Source organism: Macaca nemestrina, chromosome 9, assembly GCF_043159975.1.
Source record: "Macaca nemestrina isolate mMacNem1 chromosome 9, mMacNem.hap1, whole genome shotgun sequence".
NCBI classification, from domain to species: Eukaryota; Metazoa; Chordata; class Mammalia; order Primates; family Cercopithecidae; genus Macaca; species Macaca nemestrina.
The window spans coordinates 49,993,665-50,016,069 of record NC_092133.1 but is presented as its reverse complement, the minus strand read 5'-3'; the positions used below and the strand labels follow the sequence as shown (position 1 = coordinate 50,016,069).

The window sequence follows — 22,405 nt, the reverse complement described above, 5'->3', positions numbered from 1 at the left end:
TATGCCTCTAGACTTTTCTTTTAGCTAAAATATCCAGGCCAAGGTCATAAATTGAAGCAGGGCATTGTTCATTTAACTCTCTTTATTAAGTATCTTTGCTTAATGCCGTGTTTTAAAAATGCAAATGTGTTGTTCAACGTGTAATTTACCATTTTGTACCATCTCTGCATAAAACTATTAACTTCAAATAGATTCTCTTAATAAAGTTGTTGTTAACTTAGAGAACAAAAATTAGCCAATTGTGTGGTACTAAAATTAGCAACAGTCACATAGATATATGTGGGAGAATTTTGATCTTTCAGAACTTTTCTAACAATTACAAAATTGCCCTTGATTATCCCAGTTCATATGGTATTCTGAATTATAAAGATAATTTGGTAATCTTGTTGCATCCTACTGTGTATTAATAATATGCACAATTGTACACACATAACTCCCAGAGATTCTAAGAATCATTATCTTGGTCATAATGCATTTAGTAGTACTTGAATACTTAAAAGGATTAAATTTTTATCAAATAACCAGAAAATTTTAAAAATAAATGTTATACCAAATGTGAACAAGGACACTACTTTTTGGATAAATGCAAGTAATTGAATATAATTATGTTTATATAGGTCTAAATTTGAACCAAAATTTTAACTGAACTGTAAAAAACTTAAGTCTAATGATTATCATCTTCAATTCTCTCTTCATTCTTTTTGAAGATCATTGAGGAAATACATAGATAGCAGTATCTGGATGCCTCCTAAATCCTTTTTCTCATGGGTATATAGCTGGATTACATTTCCTCTCCTTACTAACTACTGGTGAATTCTGAATTCTGCCATTTGACTGTTTTCTGGCCAAAAAAAATATGGAACTAAGTGGTCTGCATCATTTCCTTAGAAGGCTTAGTCCCATTAGCTACTGCTGTTTCAACTAATATAAGTTGTTCAACATTTTATTAGTTTCCAACAACTAATCGCATAATTAATTAATCATATTTAAAAGTCATTCTCATTCATATTGCAGTATTTCCCAGCTTGACATTTTAAAAACAATATTCATGGTAGAATATTTTTATTTCTGTATGATATTTTCTTTTAATATGTTTAGTTGCTAGTTTGGCAATATGCTTGTGCCATTTCAGGTTGCTTTGGAGGCCAACACACTTTCTTTTCTTAATGAAAATAAAGTGAAGCACATAATGGTTTCTGCCAACCTCATATGCCTCATTCCCTCTCTAATGTTTTCAAATTCATTTTACTGCCTCAACTGGATGCACATAATTCCCAGAGATGCTAAATTACATTATTAATTTTTGATCATTAGGATGGTCCTTTGTGTTGGAATTACTCCTAGTGAAAAACCTTCTACTTCTTGTGATCAAATTTGGGGGAAACAAAAATGATAGCTCAGGATTTATGTTCTTTGTAGGGTGTAAGAGAAGATAATGTGTTACAGATGGAAAGCAGTAATCTGGCACTGTAAGCTGAGGTACACATGGTTATTACATCTCAGGAATGTCTTCATTCCAATACTTGTATTTGAATTCCATAGGAAAAATTAGCATTTAACAAATGATTAGGTAAAAAGAGAGATATTAAAGATAAAATATTTATTTATCGTAGAATATTTAACTGAATCATTGACCCATACCTCCCCCTCCCGTCACTGACTCCATTGACTTATTTCTATTAGATAGTCATTAAATCATTAAATTTCAGGGCAATCAGATTGAGTTAGGGCTAGTTTAGGCCACTGTAATAGGATACCACCAAATTTCAATGATTTAGAGTTCCGGGACCTGGGACAACTCAGGGGTGACCATCTTCAACATTCTGTTTCAAAATAACTCATTATTACCATTTTAGTCAGGGGAAAGGGGAAAAGAGATAGAAGTCCACATCTAGAGATTTCCTTAATCAATTGAGGTGAGAATTGATTTCACCTCATTTCAGTTCAGTTCACATTTCGTTGTGAGAATCCAGGTACAGGTCTACATTTAGCTCTAACAAGGGGAGAGGAATGCTGTTCCTTGCTAGGCAACTGTGTCCTAGTTCTACCTCAATTGTTGAGGAAAAAGGGGAAATGGTATAGGCGAAGACCTTGCACATTAAATATGTGATTGTAAACAATTTACAGATTTATAGATTTTAATTGCCACAGTGATTTTAAAATGACTTAGAATGCACAATGGGGTACATGAGCTGATGATATAATAGAATAGAAGTATTTTTACATTTAAATATGTATTAATGAAGTAAATTGTTCTTAAAATAACAAGAAAATGAATATTTATTTTTTTTTAATTCAAAGCAAATCTCAGATTAACATTTCTGGTTGGTTTTAAAAATCTGTATTTTTAGTAATTTCAGTTTAATGAGTATTAACGTTACATATTCCAAGCCAAACCTTTCTGAATTTCAAGCTAAAGATTGGATATTTGATACAACCAATTACCTTCTCCAGTTTTCTGAGAAGTTTCAGTGTCTTGGTCACAAAAGTAAAATAAAAAGAAAATAAAAATGAAAGCATAATGGCAAAGTGTAAATTTGAGTTATGAGCTGAAAACTAGCATGGCAAAGACCATCAAAAATGTTTGAGAGGTTGCATTTACTATTTGGCATAACATTTTTCAATATACCAGTTCTAGCTAGACAGAGAAACAAAATCCATTGTTCTTTTTTTAGAATTGAAAGCACTTTTATGTTGTTCTATTGGTAATTGCTTAGTTGCTGGAATATAACAATAGATCTATCATTATCTTCTTCTAAAATTGTAAAAGAATAAAATAATAGGCACAAGTAATAAACACCATAGTAAGTACTTTAGTATTTGCTAAAGGAAAATCCTACTGGTTTGCCTGCAAAGTTTTGATGACAGATAATTAATAGGTTTTCTGACTTATGTAAAAGTAACAACATAATAAAAAGTCAACCCCTCCTTCCACATAGTTAATAATGGTATGCCTCTGTTTCGTTTCCATATTTAAAAACTTCTTTACGGCTGGGCATAGTGGTGCTCACGCCTGTAATCCCAGCACTTTGGGAGGCCAAGACGGATGGATGACAAGGTCAGGAGATCGAGACCATCCTGGCTAACACGGTGAAACCCTGTCTCTACTAAAAATACAAAAAAAAATTAGCCGGGCCTGATGGCAGCACCTGTAGTCCCAGCTACTCATGAGACTGAGGCAGAAGAATGGTGTGAACCCAAGAGGCACAGCTTGCAGTGAGCCAAGATTGTGCCACTGCACTCCAGCCTAGATGACAGAGCTTTTTTGAGACTGTCTCAAAAAAAAAAAAAAAAAAAAAAATCTTTACTTTCCTTTGAAAAAGAAATAATGAAGTTTGAAAATCATTCAAAAATTTTACAAAGACAACCCTATACTCAATAAAGTAGGTTGTCGGTATTTAAAAACACATTTCTTAAGAAAAATGATGTTTGTCTGGTTTATAATTTATAATATTAAGATATTTTATATGTATTGGAAAAAGATTTGAGGTTTTTTTTTTTTTCAAATCCTGTGAACTATATGTTATTTCCTGATGGCTGACTTCAAATAATCAAGGGTGGGAGTAATCACATAATGGGAAGAAAATTGCCCCATAGAGATATATGTTTACTTTTATAATGGCCAGAGTTATAGTAGATAAGAATTACTATACACTTGATTCTCTTTGCTTTGTAGGGTTGTTATAGTAATTGAAGCAGACTCATTTTGTTAATTTCATGACCTTTTCACATCAATCTTTTATGGAGTCACTTAGGTGAAATGGAGGATCAAGACATTGTGTGTTCATTTGTCATTAATGAACATCTGTTCTATCCAGAAAACAATGAGTTCTTCTTAAAACTTTTGAAATATATAACTCTTCATACTGTATACTATTCCTTTTGATGACAGCAGAGACCTGTCTGAAGCATTTGCTGCAAAGACGCTGGCTGCAACCAGGGAAGCGCAGCTGGGGCTGTGCACTCTGCAGAGTCAGTGAGAGCTGGGAACAGGCAGGGGCCCCATGCATTTCTGAGTTGGTGGGACCAGAGCCCAGAGCTCCCAGCTGAGACTGTGGACCTGGGTCCGCCTCCTGCTACAGGCTCAAAGTGTGTTCTCCCAATGCCTGGCCTCTCCCTGCTTCCGAGGCCTGCTCCAATTTCGGAGCAAAGCTGTGATCAAGCCCCGAGCATTGTCACCACATGGCTGGGTGTGCACACACTCATGGTGGTGCTGACACACAAGCCCCTTGCCACCTCAGCCCCCTCTGCACTTTGGGCACCAGTGAGCATGGGAAAGAAAACAAGGTGGAGCTGAGGGTGTCCTGGAGCAGGCCTGCAGTCACCTCTTGGGCAAAAATGGCCTGGGTGCCATGAATGGCAACAGAAGGCAGACAGGCTTCTGGGTGGAAAGGGATGGGTCTGGTGAAACCTCATCTTCTAGCCAAGGATTGCCTGAAGTCTGGCACCTAGCCTGCCAGTTCCCTGGACTGGGGTGAGAACTTATGGTGCTCTTTCCAGGCTGCCTATGGCTGCCCATGGACCAATCTGCAATCACTTTCTCCCTTCTGAAGTACATAAAAACCCCAGACTCAACCAGACTCAGGCAGACATCAGGACAACCTGCTTGAGGATAGGAGCTACCCACTCTGGGTCTCCTCTCCACTGAGGCCTACAGACATCAGGACAGGCTGCCTGCATCTAGGAGCTACCCATTTCAGGTCACCTGAGAGAAATACTGTTGCTCAATGAAGCACCTCTTTGCCTTGCTCACCCTTCAGATGGCCACAAACCTAATTCTTCCTGGATATGGGACAAGAACTTAGGACCTGCTGAATGGCAGGACTGAAAGAGCAGTAACACAAGTACGGCTGACACATGTCTCCCTGCTTGCCACATTGTAGACGATGAGAAGGAGAGAAGAGAAGCAAAGTGGCCTTTTAGTGATCCCAGACCTTGGGGCTCCCTGAGCCAGGCCTATGACACCCTCTTTGGGACTCTGGTTTCTGTTGTCTCCAAGCTACCAGGTGCCACCACATTCCACTCATCCAGACATGGGTGCCCTCAGTGGAAGCTGTTTGTGGTGCACCAGATCCAGCCACAGGCTTGCATGGAGTTAGCATCTGTGCTGGCTCCTGGAGCTGCCCTTCCCACCACAGTAGCCAGTGTGCATGGCTGTGCACAGTGGTGGACTCCGCACTCACTCACTCATCCCTACCTCACTGCTCTGTGCCTGGCTTGCCCTTGGCAGGCATGGAATCTAGGCTGGTAGAAGAATCCAAGTGAAGCCTGCTAGGCTGAGTGGGTGAAACAAGCCCAGTGGGCTTGAGCAGAATTCATGCAAAGGTGCCACCAGCCACAGAGGCTTCCTACTGGAAAAGCTACACCCTAAGGATTCTGTAACATTTTCTACAACTGTAGACAAACGTTTGTATATTTTAGAAGCATACACACAACCCAAAATCTCAAATTTTAACAAATCTTCCACATTGTTCCTCTTTTATTTCATTCCTTCAGTTTCTGTTTTTGACAAAGATACAACAATGATATTAGCGTCTTAGAATTTTCATGCCCCATGTGATCATTCTTCCTTCTTGCTCTACTACCTTTCCCTGAAACAAAGAGCTAAACAAAGAGTTCTTAACAAGCTAATGGCATTTCTTCATTCTTTATTGTTGAAACATCCTCCATCTCTCTTTCTCAAAATTATCTCCAACTAGTTTCATTTTTTTTTGGTGGGGGGGCAATGAATTAAGTCCAAGTAATATCCCCTATTACACATAAACATTCCAAATTTAAACTTTGATTTTTTAACCATTCAAGTGATTGGGTAGTTTCTTCATATCTATTTACAATTACATATATTTGTTTAAATAATTTTTTATGATTTGTTTTTCATTAGAAACTGAGAAAAATGTTAATCTTATCTATAAAAATTATATTCTCAAATTCACATTATACAATGAATGAAATAGACTATAGAGATCATTTAGTTGGCCTAATAAGTCAGCCATTCAATACTTGACTCCTTAGGCAGCCCTTAGGAAATATGTCCTTCATACAAACATAAACAGATTTCAGAACACAGAAACTGTGACCTTGACCAACTGTGCTTCCTGTAGTTGCAGATCTGAGAGGCATACTCTTATTGTCACTGCATGTTCATATTTGCTAAGGGGTTTTCAGTCAATTATCTATTTAGAGATTTTGGAAATTAGTTACACTGTCAGAGTCAGTAAATTCCTTTTATGTATCTTTCGTTTAAACCCTACAGAAATAGAAAAATCCTAATAGTAGTTCAAACACATATTACTTGAGATTACATTGACTCCTGTAGGTGAAGTAAGTTAGCTTTCTGAAGAATGAGAATGACATTTGACCTTCATCTCAGGGTGATGGACTAAGACTTACACACACTGAAATTCACTTGTCATCAGTTTTAAAAGTAAATATCGTGAAAAGGTCAACACGTCTGGAATAGATCATAGAATCTAAATGTGAATATTGATTTTGAGTGGGAAAAGCAGTATGTTACACAATTTATCAAAAACTTTGCCAAATACAATTAATTGCAAAATTTTCAAAGATATATGCCACCTATATAGATAGGCCTTTGTTATTTATTTAAAAATGGAAATGTATCAAATTTAATATTAACCATTGCATGATTTAATGTCACATGTTAATTTTTAAGATTTGAGTATTTTCAAGTGTAATTTCCATAACAACCTAAATTCAAAATTTATACTGGTATATACATTATTAAAATAAGGGCAAATATTCCTAAGTTATATTTGTTAACCTCTTGTTGATATAGTGCTAAACTCAGAAAAAATATTGTAAGTCCTTTTCAATTTATATTATTAAAATTTAATATATCAAATTCAAAATCAGAATGTTATACATGTGAACATTCTGAAATTTTGAAAAATTTTAACTCCTTCCAAAGATAATCTTATTACTTTCTCTGTTAAAATAAAACATTGGTAGTTGGTTGATTCATATGAATTAATTTTGTAATAAATGACAGGTTGAAAGTTGTATACAATTTATATTTAAAATGAATTTCTCAAGAAACTTTATATTAAAGAAAAAAATTAGAGTATATTTAACAAAGGATTAACATTTTACCTCTTGATATACAAAACAGAAAAAGTATAATTTATAATCAAGACATTCATCTTTGTAAACTATGAAAATGTAAATAATGTTATCACAGTGGCCAAAGAAATAGCAAGTGAGCAGTTCTAGTTAACATTTCATTATAAAGAGAATTAAAATTACCTTATGTTGAGGAGCATAGCCATCATTTTCTTTTTCTTTCTAGAGGCAGGATCTCATTCTGTCTTCCAAGCTGAAGTGCCATGGCTCGGTCATAGCTCACTGCAAGCAGTCTTCCATCTTAACCTTCAGCCTCCTAAGTAGCTATGACTTTAGGTGCATACCACCACGCCTAGCTAATTTTTTTTTAAATTATTTTGTAGTGACAGAGTCTTGCTATATTGCCCAGGCTATCATTCTTATAAAACCTTCCAAGTTTGGACTTACAGATTTTGAGAGAAGATTTTAATAAGATGAACAATAGTTTGGAAAGAATGATTTCTCTTGAGTGCAAATAAGTTAATGAAAGCTATCTGAAGACTATAAAATAATATAAAACAAATGCACATGCAGAGAGCATAGCTTGATTGCTAAAATTGTTTTCTATTTTAATTTAGATTTGTTGTCCAATATAAGAGCTGACTTTACCTGAAGATAGCCTTTCTTGTCTTTTTATGGCACTATTAAAACCTTGCCTCAAACATAATAGGTTTTGCCCATTTAACTATTGATGGAATGATTCTGACAATCTTTTATTACAGTTTTCATAGGCTCTCTGTGTACCCATATGGAATTTAATTTATCTTTCACATTTCCAAGGTTGTACACATTTTGGCATTTGCTCATGTAGCAGAGTGAAGCAAGTCTTCCATCAACAAAGTACTCAAGTCCGAACAGTTCACTTTACATCCACTGTTTAGAATTTAGCACAAACTTTTCAATACAAAGAGTGATTTTATAGGTCCCATTATTTCACTATATTGTATCTATGGGAAATTTTGATCCAAGTGAAACATATAGTAGGATACATTAATTTTATTTTATTAGTGATCAATGCAAACATATTTGAGACAAAAATAACATACTAAATGGAGTCCTATGGTGATGAGTCTGGAGAAATAGGGAGAGTTGGATTGTGAAGGGACTTACTGAGCCATATTAAAAACTTTGTTAATTATCACAGAGAAATTTGAAGACATTGAATGGTGTTAAACAGGCAAATGACATATGCATAGCCTCTTTATGGAAGTCACTTTGTGCTTCCACAATCTCCATGGAAAGTAGAATTTTACACTGTTTAAATCTTGATTCAAAATCATGAAATTTTTATCACCAATTTATAATGGGTAAGTTGTTCGTCTCCCAACTCCTTCAGTGCTTAATAGCTGTGCTATTTACTTAATCTTCTGAGAATGCCTTTTACTTCTGGTAAACTTTTCACACATGGTTTCATGCCATTAGGTAATGTACTTAAACCAAAATCACATGCACAAAAATAGAGTGAACAGGAAATATATATCAGGCAATTGCAAACAAGGGAAAGCAGAAATCACTATGTTAATGTCAAATAATGTATAATTCAAAACAGAATTATGATTACCTGTACACTCTGTCTCACTAAAAAAAAAAAAAAAAAATCGTAAATTTTCAAGCGAGAGGAATAAATTTGCTATTTTAATATATCCATATAGTTTCCAGCATAGATAAGACCATACAATTTATTGTCCAAAGCAGGACACTTTTGAAAGTAAGAAGAGCCCTCTATAATAATTAAGGTAAGGCAATAGACAAATAGGGATGTGTTTATCAGGACCTAACCCCATTGTAAGTCAAGGAGCATACTGAATGTATATCACTTTCATACAATAGTAAAGTCAAAAATTGCAAGTCAAACCATCACAAATCAAGAATCTTCTGTACTTTAGTAAGTTTAAAAAATTTATCCAGCACATTCTTATGAATTTAAGCTTTAAGAACCAATGGCTATGAGAGATTAGAACACACTATTTTAATGAGAACAATATAATAATTTAAGCAAAGGCAAAAACAAACACCTTAGATTGTAGTTTCTGCTTTCAAATATTTTGATAAATTGTTTATACTTCTGTTTTTATATCCTCAAGATGAAGATTCTTTAAGGAACTGAATAGAAACGAAACTCTTAATGACAGGAAGCAAGCATTCTTTGGAACATATGTAAAAAGCAGTGTCTAGCTTTTGGGCCTTAATTAATTTTCTTGTCTAAAATCCATCCTAAGAATTCTGGGAGAACTGCATCTCTCTCCTGATTCATGTCTTTTTAAAATTGTTTTTCTTATTTAAATATGTAAAATTAGATCACTCTGATGCAATTACTCCAAGGTTACAAATAATCGGAGTTCTAGTGGGTGTTTTCTTTTTTTATTCTTCCCTTCCCATTTTCATTAAATTCCCTCATAGTAGATCTAAAAACAGTACCTTAATTGGTACTGATTTGCAAATATATTGAACTCAAACATGTCAAAATAAATTAGATTTGTCTCTCAGTACAAAGAAAGCAATAGAGCCACATTGAATCCTAGTGAAATTTTATAGCATCTATTTACAAACACTTTTATATCCTAAATTGCCTGGCTTTTAAAATAATTAGAAGCTTTATTCGACATATACAACATTTACTTTTATTGTTACTTCTTGAACTCAACAATAGTAGATTTTAAATTGTACAGTAATTGTTTCATCTATATTTATACTATAAAAACTGGGTCTAACATTTAGACATTGCAAATTATGTTATTGTAGTATAGTCATTATTCAGAAAATTACTTAAAATATACTTAATTGAAAGATTTATTGTAATACATATTTTCAAAAAACACTTAGAAATATTAAAAGGGTATGTATGGGCCAGGTGCGGTGGCTCACACCTGTAATCCTCCTGCACTTTGAGAGGCTGAGGTGGGTGGATCACGAGGTCAGGAGTTCAAGACCAGCCTGGCCAAGATGGTGAAACCTCATCTCTACTAAAAATACAAAAAATTAGCCAGGTGTCATGGTGGGCGCCTGTAATCCCAGCTACTCGGGAGGCTGAGGCAGAGAATTGCTTGAACCTGGGAGCCACAGGTTGCAGTGAGCCGAGATCGTGCCCCTGCACTCCAGCCTGGGCGATAGAGTGAGACTCCATCTTAAAAAAAAAAAGGATATGTATAAATTAGTTTATATTTTCATGAGGTTATATTGTAAGTATTGTGCATGTAAATTCCGAAGCAGTTAACTTTTTTGGTTTGCATTTAATCTGCAAAGATTTACTTTTAAACAACAGATTTGGAGTTATTTTGATCAGTTTTCTTCTTATGAAAGTGCAGTTATTTGTGACACATCCAATACAATGTAATATTATTCAGCAATAAAGTGAAATGAGATATCACACTACAAAAGACATAGAGGAAACTTAAGCGCATATTGATAAGGAAAGAAGCCAGTCCAAAAAACTACGTACTGTATGATTTCATCTATGTGACATTCTAGAAAAGGTAAACATATAGAGGCAGTAAAAAGATCATTAGTTACCAGGGGTTCAGGTGAAAAGTGAGATGAGTAGATGAAAAACAGAAACATTTTAGGTCAGTATGAAGGACGTTCACTAATTGTGATTGATCCTAAGGGAGAACTCACTGTGTGGAAGATAGCACATAGTGTCACTAGGTGAACCAGCTGGAACAGGAACCCAAAGGCTCCCCTCCACTGCATTCTGGGCTGCAGTATTACCAGTGCCTGAACCTGGTGAGAGACACATTCAAACGCAAGTTATATGAAGTGGATTTTTTAGTAGTTACTCTAATAGATGTGAAGTGATATCTTATTGTAGGTTTAACTTTTATTGTCCTGATCATTAGTGACAGTGAACATTTTTTCATATATTTACTGGTCATTTGTATGTCTTCTTTGGGAACTATCTATTCTGGTCCTTGGTCCGTTTTTAAATCAGGCTATTGGTGGAAGAGATATCTGCACTCCCAGGATTATTGCAGCATTATTCATAATAGGATATGGAATCAAACAAAATGTGTCTATCAATAAATGAATGGATAAAGAAAATGTGATTGATATATATATATATGTATACACACACAATGAAATACTATTCAGCCTTAAAAATGAAGGGAATTCTTTTATTTGGGACAACGTGAATGAACCTAGACTTTAACTAGTATTCTATTTTGTCTCAAATACGTTCATTTGTCTCAAATCTGGACGACATTATGTTAACTAAAATGCATCAGGCACAGAGAAAAAAACTGCATGTTCTAATAATGATCTAATAAAGCTAATATATATGGAATCTAAAAAAGTTGAACTCATGAAAGTAGAGCATAAAAAAGTGGTGACCTGGGGCTGGGTAGGAAGGGAAGAATTGGGGAGATATTGGTCAAAGGATACAAAATTTCTGTTAGACCAGAAGAATAAATTGAAGAGATTTGTTTAACAACATGGTGACCATAGTTAAAAACAATGTACAATATTATACATTGCTAAGGGAATAGATTTTAAATGTTCTCACCACTAATAAACATGTGAGGTAATAAAATGGAAGGATGGTAGTTTAATTTAGCCATTCTACAGTGTATACATATTTCAAAACATCATGTCATGCACCATAAGTGTATAAAATTTCTATTTGACGATTAAAAAATAAGAATACAAAAAATTCTGAGACCATTGAACTTTTCTGGGAGGAAGTATAAATACTGAATGCATAGGCATAGTGACATTATTTTTATCTTAATTTATTTCTCAATAACATTATTATTAGAAACAAAAAATTATTAATTTTTAAAATACACAGCTGTTTTACATATAAAATTTAGAAGGTAAGGATAATGCAATAGTAACATTAATGAGGAAAAACATTTAAAATTACTCTCATAAGTCTGTTTTTAAAATCAAAATATTATTTAGGATTCTCTTTAAGTATTAGTTGAGGTGATTTTGGAATTTTAGTCAAAACCTGTAGCTTTTGTTTAAAATGTCCAATAAAGTTAGAAGCATTGCCTTTGTGGAGTAAATAGGAACCAACACTGCCATCATGGATATGCAAGGACATCAAACCCAATTCAGGTCAAGCCTTGTGAAAGGGCCTTTGAGGAAGCCCTTCCTGAAGGCCATTATGAAAACATGAAACCACTAGCCTCTCCCATGTTCCAGGTTCATATCTGCTAAATAACCATTTCCTTTAGCATCCTCTTAGCAATCTTTGGAAAATGATCATCTAGTTGGTATCTATCTCCAGCTACATCAGTGAGCTGTACAGTTCCGTTACTGAAGCTGTCTGTTTCAAGTGTTTCTTTTATTTTAAGAGTGCAGTTTGTCAGTTGTATTGGCAGTAAATTTAGCTTTGAAAGGTAGTATTCTTCCATTTCAGACACTAAGAATTATTTGTTATAAATCAGGTGTGAAAAACTTAAATTGGAAGAGAGCTAGTGATGCATTTTTCTTCATAAATGGATGAATTGAAGATTTATGAATTTAGTAGTCAGAGAAAATATTTTTTAAAAAAAAACCTTCTGAGAAATGTTTCATTTGGCCATAATTCATTGCTTCTGAAATTGAGCAATAGATTTTGATTATACTCAACAGAAAGAAGAGTGAATGATAGCTCAAATTATATCAGATTCAGAATGGTAGAACTAGAAAAGACATTAGAGATAGTTTATCCGCTTTAAAAATCATAAAGTGTCAGCCCATAGATCAAATGTAGTCATTTGATGCTTTAAAAAAATAAATCCCCACTGGTTGTTCACAAATGTATACAAAATTTTAAATTTCCTTTATTGATTGACAAATCACACTAGACTTGAATTATTGTACAGTAGCTACATACTGTCCCATTCCTAACTTCCATTCCTCTCCCTATTAATTCATATTCAGCCCATTTTATTAATTTGGTTATGTTCCTACCTTCTCTGTCCATCTGGCTTAATGAATCCTGATTTATACCAACTCCATCATTTTGTATTCAAGACGTATGTGACTCCAAAGAGAGTATGCAGTTTGCCCACATCATGTAACTGGTACTTTCCACAACGTATAACAATAATAAAAATATTATTTTTTGTTAATATTGTACATTTTAATCCTGCCAAAGAATAGAAAATAGTTGATATTTTGTAATCTATTACTCATTATCATGGAGGTTCATTTAATTCTTTTCTGGAGAAGATTGTATAGTATGTTTTAATTCTGACAGAAACAAATATACTGGAACAAATAAGACAAAAGTTAATGAGGAAAAATTTTGTCTAGGAGTAAATCTCTTTTAAACATTTACTAACAAATAGAATTTTAAATGCTTTTAGTAGTATGCATAGGATTTAAATGTCTTCTTAAATTATGCCAATTACTTTTTCTTAGTATTATTTCTATCCTAATTGTCAGTTAAGGTTAGCAAAAATGCACACATGTATTTTTTAATATTTGAAAGAAGACATAGCATTTTTCTTTTCTGTTATTTATTTATTTATTTATTGAGACTTAATCTTACTCTGTCACCCAGGATGTAGTGCAGTGGTGGGGTTTTCAGCTCATTGCAACCCCACCTCCTGGGTTCAAGCAATTCTCATGTCTCAGCCTCCCAAGTAGCTGGGACTACAGGAGCACACCACCATAACCAGCTAATTTTTGTATTTTTAGTAGAGATTGGGTTCTACTATATTGGTCAGACTGGTCGCAAACTCCTGACCGCAGGGGGATTCATCCAGCTCAGCTTCCCAAAGTGCTGGAATTACAGGTGTGAGCCACTGCACCCGGCCCGACATAGCATTTTTCTCATGTTAAAGCTAAAGGTGCATAAGTTGCAGATGTCATATTCCCATACTGTATAAGGATTAGCAAAGAGATGAATTATGGAAAGTATAAAATTGAGCTTCTATCTTGTGTAGTAACACAAGATAGACAAGTAAACAATTTAAGTAATGACTACTTCCACAAATAGGAATTCAGTTTTTGAAAATTATCCCCTAATATGACTGACATATTTTCTTGTATTAAACTTTTGATAAGAAATATGTATCTTAATCTATCATAAATTAACAATCCATTGTTCAAATATTAGTTTTGCATTGTGGCATAATAATATTACCACGAACTTAATGGGTTAAAACAACACATACATTGCTTTGAATTTCCTGTAGGTTAGGAATCCAGGCATGGGTTAGCTGTGTCCTCTCCTTTTAAAAGGACTTGCATAATCTTTCAATCAAGGTGTCAAATAGGGCTAGGGTCTCATCTGAGGCTCAACTACGGAAAGATCCACTTCCAAGTTCATGTAGTTGTTGGCAGAAATCAGTTCCTTGTGGCATGTTGTACTAAGGGCCTCAGTTCGTTGCTGGCTGTTAGTCAGCCATCACCTTGAGTTTCTTGCCATGAGGACTGCTTCATGTGGCAGCTTACATCATCAAATCCAGTGAGGGATATGGCCAAAAAGTTGGCTAGCAAGAATCTAGTCAAGTCGTAATCTTATGTAGTATGTCCATTGAATTTACATGAGACATATACATCACATGAACACTGAGCAAAGGATAAAGTGCCCCCATTGACCAGAGTTGGTTAATGTGTTTATGCATGTGCTATGGGGATTGTCAAAGCCTTACCCAAAGCACTTGTACTGAGAAGGAAAGAGGCAAGATTATCAAAAACAATACTTGGATGTTATCAAAAGAAGACAAAAAAAAAAAAAAACCAATAACAAAACAAAACATACAGGACAGTAAAATAAGTAAGCAAATAAATAAACTAATAAATTAAATATCTATACATTCCATTTAAAAATTATACAGATTGGTTCTTATTCTTCAGCAAGAAGCAGTTATTGCTCATGCAGTGACTATATGGACCACCATTAGGTGCTAGAGTATCTGTGAGGAAGATTGCTTTGCATTGAGATAACCTAGTCAATTAAGTGTGTGGATGGCAATAGCAAAAACAAAGCAATTTGGACAAGATGTTTGTAAAACCTTGTATGCAATTTATACTTCAGACTAAATTTGTATTTCAGGATTTTTTGTAAAAGCTTTCAATGAAAGCACAATGTAATTGCATAATGTAGCTTAGAAGAACCACTGTGTCCATTCTATTAAGTTCAAAACTCTGTCATAAAAATGGATAATAAAAATAAATAAATAAATAAATATCACCACACACCTATTAGAATGTCTGAAATCCAGACTATTTAACACCAAAAGCTGGGTGGAATGTGGAGCAACAGGAACTCTCATTCATTGTCAGTGAGAATACAAAATGGTACAGTCAGTTTGGAAGAGAGTTTGGCAGTTTCTTAAAAGACTAAACAGTCTTACTATACAATCCAGTAATCATGCTCCTTAGTATTTACCCAGAAGAGTTGAAAACTTAGAGTCACAAAAACCTACACACAGATGTTTATAGCAGCTTTAGTCATAATTGCCAAAACTTGGAAGCAACCAAGATGTTTTTTATTTATGGAAATAAATGGTGGGTACATTCAGACTATGAAATATTATGTAGTGCTAAAAATGAAATAAGCAATCAAGCCATAGATGTCGAGGTACATTGAATGCATATTACTAAGTGAAGAAGACAGTCTGAAAAGGCTACATACTGTGTGATTCCAGCTATACAACATTCTGGAAAAGACAAAACCATAGAGACACTACGAAGATCAGTGGTTGCCAGAGGTTGAGTTGAGGGGAGGGATGAATATAAGGGCACAGAGGATTTTCAGGACAGTAAGAATACCCTATATGATACTACATGAAGGTGGATACATGTCATTACACATTTGTCCAAACTCATAAAATGTACAACAGCAACATGCACCCTCATGGAAACAAAGGACTTTCAGTGATAATGGGGACAACGTACGTTCATCAGTTATCACAAATGTAGCAGTCGGGTGGGGGATTTGATCATGGAGGAGGCCATGAATGTGTGAGGGCAAAGGGTATATCAGAAATCTCTTATCTTTCTCTCAATTTTTCTGTGAACCTAAAGTTACATCAAAATTATACTTAAACATAAATACATCATCTTCTCTAAACCTGCAGACCTCCTCCAGTAAGTGAACTTGCCACCAAAGGAACCATGGTTGGTGTAATTTCTGCTGCTGCCATTAATCAAAGTATTGTGTACTCCATTGTTTCAGGAAATGAAGAAGGTGAGTAGACTTTTAGTTTGTGTTCTCACCATCAACCAGTAAACTTAGATTTGGACTAATTTCAGATTGAATTGATATTACTATCTATCCTATTGTTTTCTAATAAAATTGTGCCCATCTTAGATGTAATTGGTAACCATGTATCCTGAACTTAATTAAAAATCCAGTTATGTTAGCTCAAGTGATTTTTTTCCCTTAAGAATTATTAAGTGTCTAATTAATGAAACCTTGCCCTTTTCGTCATTTGGTAATATTTTAATGACATTTCCTCAAAATTAATGCATCATGAAATTTTCAGCTTTTGGCCATGATCATTGCCTACAGTAGCTTCGTCCACTCCACTGTCTGAACCATCCATGACCCTTACTCCATGTTGGTCATACCTTAACTAATCCTGAAGGAATTTCAAAATTGTAAATAAGTGTGAATTTTAAAAAGAGTCACATCCATGTTAAAAGCCATGCATGTTATATGATTCCCCAAATAGTCAAATTAGACATATTATTAATGATTATAAGCAAAGTTATAATGTTTGTATATTAATCACTTTAAGAATCATAGGAATTTGCAGGCCTCTGGCAATAAGTTCATAGCTCAGTCTTTCACATTAATCTTTGTTTTACCTATTCTTCACAAGTTCTCCTCTGTTTTCCATTTTGGTATGTTAGATAGCCTAGCGTATTGTAGGTAGTCAAGAAATAGTTAATATATATGTAATAAATTAATCAATAATAAATATTTAAGAAATGACTGAATGTAAATGCTTCAAAGCAGTTTGCAAGGAAATTATAAAGGCCTTTTTTAGCTTTTTAATGACAAACTATTACTAGGTATTGCTGCTTGTGCAGTGTAGCAAGTGATCAATATCTTACTTTTATTGCCTTTCTTTCTTCATTATTACTGTGCTACTATGGGTCCTCCCTAAAAATAACTAAACTTCCTTTTTCCTTGAACTTTGAATGTCTGACTAAAGCTATAATTTCTCAACCTGTTCTGTTCCAAAACTTTCTCTTTATGGTTCTATTTATTCTTTCATTTGAAGACAGCGGAGTGGCTGTATTTATTAACCTCTCTCCCCCACAGTGACTATTTTACATTCATTTATTTATTAATTCATTCAACAAATATGTATTGAACATCTATTATATATTAACTACTCTTCTAGCCACTACAGATAGAACAATGTACAAAATAGATTCCTGCCCTCATGGAAGTTAATGGTCCAATAAGGGGGGGGTTAATAATAAAAATGTAAAAATTATTAAACAAATATATAGTATTATAAGTGATTATTAATTCTATGAAAAAATAAAGTAAGGAGAGAATATGGAGAGCTTAAGAGAAGGAGATGTATTATAAAGTTTGCCAGTGTGCTCTGATTTTCATTCAAATTAATTTTAAAAGACATAGGGCAACATTAAATTATCTGGTTTTTTTTTTTCCTCTCAAGTGTTCTTAACAAAACACTAAATCTACAAAATGATAATATTCATAAATTACAAACAGTATAATAAGCCAGTAAGGTCAGAAAATTTTGGTTAAACAAAATTAGATGGTTTTCTTTAAAACGGAACTTCTGAAAGCCTTTAGTGTGGTAGAACACCATCTGAATCTAAGGTGAAGAATATATTATTCAGTGTTTCCCAAATGTAATTAACCATAGAACATTGATTTCCAGGATTATCTCAAAACAACAAAAACAAACAAACAAAAAACCCCTACAATTTCAAGGCTGATTTTAGCAAAATATTGATGGTGATCATTTAAAGGGCTGGAGCAGTTTCCAGAAGCCAGCATTTTGTCACTTTCATGAATCACTCTAGTTATAAATAGGTATTTTTAGTGTTTTTGATATCACAGTGCTTTTTAAAGAGAATTTCTTTCCTTATAGCCTAAAGACAATGACCAGGTAATTGTATTTTAATTTCTAGATACATTTGGAATTAATAACATCACAGGTGTTATCTATGTGAATGGACCTCTGGATTATGAGACCAGGACAAGCTATGTTCTTCGAGTCCAAGCTGATTCCCTGGAAGTGGTCCTTGCCAATCTCCGAGTTCCTTCAAAAAGTAAGTTATACTACTTAAAGCTTTTATGAGAATTGTATGGTGTCTCTGCTAATTTTTTAATGAAATACGTATGTCTAAAATATCATTCTCAGTGGACAACATAGAAAGATCGTTAATACTCTGAGATGATTGCCTATTTGTTTAAACAGCTCATATATGACAATGCAGTGAGTGATTTCACACTCCTGAAATGTCAAGAAAATAAAACACTGTTTTCAAATTGTGTATCTAATATTGTTAAAGTGCCACCATTGTCTGTGTATGTTAAATAATAAAAGTTAGTCCCACTGTGAAAGCTCTGGATAAACCTTGGGAAATAGATATTTTTAATGAATGACTACTAGAAATTGCCTGAATTGTATGGCTTCTTGTATTTACATATTTTCTTAGAGAAAAGAAAAATTCATCTTAAAATTAGTGATTAACCTTTACTGTAATTCATATATAGCATCATTTTTTATTTTTAATTTACACTTTTTAACCTACATTTTTAATCTATGAAATGAGAATTACTATCCTTTTACAAAGGCAAGATTTTATTAATAATTAAAAAGATTAATTTTTTTAAATGACAGTAAACAAAGCATCACAGATTTAAGACCACGTTCTGTGACTCTAAACTTCAACATTTCTGTGGCATACAGTTTACCCACGCAGAGAAGCATGTAAAAGCCAATTTGTGAAAGGAACTGACACAGATTCAAAGATGTTATCAATAATGCGATAAATGCTATTCTTTTCCCATCTATTGAGGTAATACTCTTTTGCATTTAAGCAGTCATCCTTTTGTAATCAAAGCAACCCTTTTAAAATCTAGAAGACTCAAGATAATCAGGTTTAATTTAACTATTAATAGAATAGAGGCCCAGACAGAGTATGAAGTAAGAAACAGAATCTGGAACATTCACCCGGGGACTATTCCTGGACATCATTTCAAGGCATTTCATCAAGCAAGCATTCTTAGACGGGGGAAGAGGAAAAAAGAAGAGGGGAGAGGCATAAAGAGAGAACCCAGGCAGTGTGAGAGGAAAGAAAGCAAGACAGGAGCAACAGGCAGAAGATGCAGGATAGAATTTTTCTGTGTCAATTTGGCAATTGATCATAAAAAGAAATCACTCCTTTTCATTTATCGCAAACCTCATTTTCTGATTTAGTGTAGAGAGCTGCTCAGTTGCGTGTAGAGGTACAACCAAATCATTTGAAAAATCAGATTATACAGGTGTCTTTGAAATAAAAGGAATTCAATTGTCCTCAATAATTATGCATCACTCACATCATTAAATTGTTTAAAAATAGCAGATAAGTTCTTTGAGTTTCTAAATTCTTTGAACTACAGGCAATTATGTTTTTAAAAATGTAGAGGATGCTTCTAATTGTAAAGTGAATTGGATAAATGAGGAGTGAAAAGGTTGGAGTAGCTCTAAATTATATAATGTAACCTATTTTATTGCAAATGCAAATAAATGGGAAAGATTAATTGAAAACTATACCTGCAATCTTTACTCAAAACAAATGAACAATTTAAGAAAGAAAAAATTTAGGTTGTAGAACTTGACATTTCTCAAGTAATACCTGTGGTTTTTCTGAATAGAGGTGCATTAAGTTCTTATATGTGAACATAATACAACTAACTCCCATTACTTTAATTTACATGTAAATCTGAGGCTAATAAAAGTTTATCTAATGCACATGTATATACTTCCATGTGCCCCAGTATGCGTGTAGAGGTGAAACCAATTCATGAATTATCCTGTCAGAAATGCATGAAGTCTAAAAGCTGAAGTATTTACTGCCTGATTCTTTGAATATTGTTATTAACCTTTTATGACTGACCTTTGCCTCCCAAGTTTGAAATAAAAACCCATATATTTCGAATTTGATCTTATTAATTAATAACTGTTAATGGCCTATAGTCAATCCCCAGGCCATTAGCTATGCAAATAAGACCATTATGTAAATTGAGGTTAATTAATTAGTTAGCTAAATGTTCATCTCTGCTGCAGAGAATTCGTTGCCCTGCCACATATCATTTGAATAAAGATAATAAAAATACAAAGTTTAATTCATTAAGGAAGTATTTTATTGTGACTTCTTTATCAAAAATTTGTTAATGAAATTATTTTCAAAGTAGATTGTGCAACCATGATGTGATTAGATTTAATATTTAAATGCAAACTAATTAAAATATAAAATTTTAGAGCTCATTTCATAAGTTTAACACTAGGAATATTTAAATATTTTAACCTTTTATTGAAAGGTTGGAACATTTCAAACATACAAAAATTACAGAGAATATTACAGTGAACCTCTATGTATCAACTGCCTAACTCAACTTAATCATGCCCTGGGAAACAGTCTTTCATCTTTGCTCTCAACTACCCACTATTGCATTATTCTGAAGCAGGTCAGAGTCAGAACATTCAATCTGTAAATATTTTGATATGCATATCTTAAGGACTCTTAAACCTTAATTAAAATATCATGATTACTCCTGCCAAAAGTAACAAATTATTTGATATCAACATATATCCAGTTGGTATTAAACATAGTTCATATTAAAAATATCCAGTTCATATTAAACATGTATTTACATCAGAATTCAAATAAGGTCTATACATTGCCATTGGTTGATAGGTCTGTTAAGTCTCTTTTAATCTGTAGGCTTCACCACTACCACCTCTTTTATTCACCTTGATATTTATTTATGCAAGAGACAACATTTCTGAAGCCTAGATTGATGACTGTCTCTCCAAGTGATCATTTCATGTTCTTTCTGCTTCCTTTATTTCCAGGAAATAAGTAGTTAGATCTGGAGGCTTGATCATATTCGTGTTATTTTTGGTTTTGTTTTTAAACAAATAAATCATAGGTGATATTCACTCATTCCTTAAACATTAAATCTCTTTGATTCTCTTTTTGTGATACAGATAGTAGCAACCACCAATAGTAATGTTCTAAATCCATTATTTTTTCTTTTTATTACTTCTATATTCATTAGCCAAAATATTTCTATAAAGCAAAACGTCTCCATAGCAAATATTCAGTTACTCTGAGGTGCAGCAACTATAGGAAAAACAAGGAAAAAGACCCTTTGATTCTTTCCTTTTATTATTGATTTTCAAAATAATGAGTTGATTCACTATTACACTCAAAATGAGAATACTGAGATGACAAATATCTTTGGTTTTCTGGGTCATATGGTCTCTGTCAGAACTACTCTACTCCGTTGTAGCTTAAAAGCAAGAAGAGATAATATGCAAATAAAAGGGTTTGGCTATGCTCCCACAAAACTCGTTTTACTAAAACAGGCTGTCTGTGGGCTGGATTTGACCAAAGGGCTGTAATTTGCCCACAGTTGTTCTAATACTTACTTTTACATTATATGATACACTATATATATATATTGCCCTGTTCATATCGTTCCTGTTGTGAGCAATGCTTCTGCTTCATCCCTTATATTTTCCCACACATCTAATTGAAAGTCATATTGTTTTATCCCTCGTAATATCAATAACACATTCGGTCATTTCGTTATCAGTAGCCTATTCTCAAGTAAAGTCCTCAATGTAGCATTATAGGGACACTATTTCCTATGTTTTGGTGCATTAAGAAAAGAAGCTTATCTTAGGGCCTTAACATTGAAGACCAATTTGACTGGATAACTTGACTAATTTTCTTTTTTAAATTAACTTTTTTCATTCCATTTTCTTATTCTTTGAAACATTACTGTAAAAAAATGTGTAATGACAAACTGGTCTTATTTCTGAATTTCCAAATGATTGCCTTTATTTTTTCTTTAAAGTTCAGTATTTTTGTCAAAATATTTCTACATGTTGGCAATTCCGGGTCATTTTATATATATATATGTGTGTATATATATATAGTGTAACTGGTCAAGTCTCACTCAAGGATTTTTTTTTAATTCTAGCTTTTATTATTTTTTATTAATTTGACATCTATTCTGGTGTTACTGGCCACAGGTTCTTATGCTGCGTGTAATAGAAACTGACATAAGGCTAAGGAACTTTCCCAGACTCCAGGCATTATTGGAACTTATGCTAGAGCACAAGGAAAGCATTCCAGA

At 33.7% G+C, this 22,405-nt stretch overlaps 1 protein-coding gene across 11 annotated transcripts in view; it reads left to right on the top strand.

The window, feature by feature from the left end:
• The window catches only part of LOC105496640 (protocadherin related 15), a 1,825,405-nt gene that overhangs the window by 1,676,084 nt on the left and 126,916 nt on the right, over positions 1-22,405 (top strand). For all 11 annotated transcript variants that reach the window (XM_071069550.1, XM_071069551.1, XM_024797557.2 and 8 more), the window contains 2 exons: positions 16,140-16,249; positions 18,181-18,321. In XM_071069550.1, coding sequence (XP_070925651.1) covers positions 16,140-16,249; positions 18,181-18,321 — 251 coding nt within the window. The remainder of the gene's footprint in view (positions 1-16,139; positions 16,250-18,180; positions 18,322-22,405) is intronic.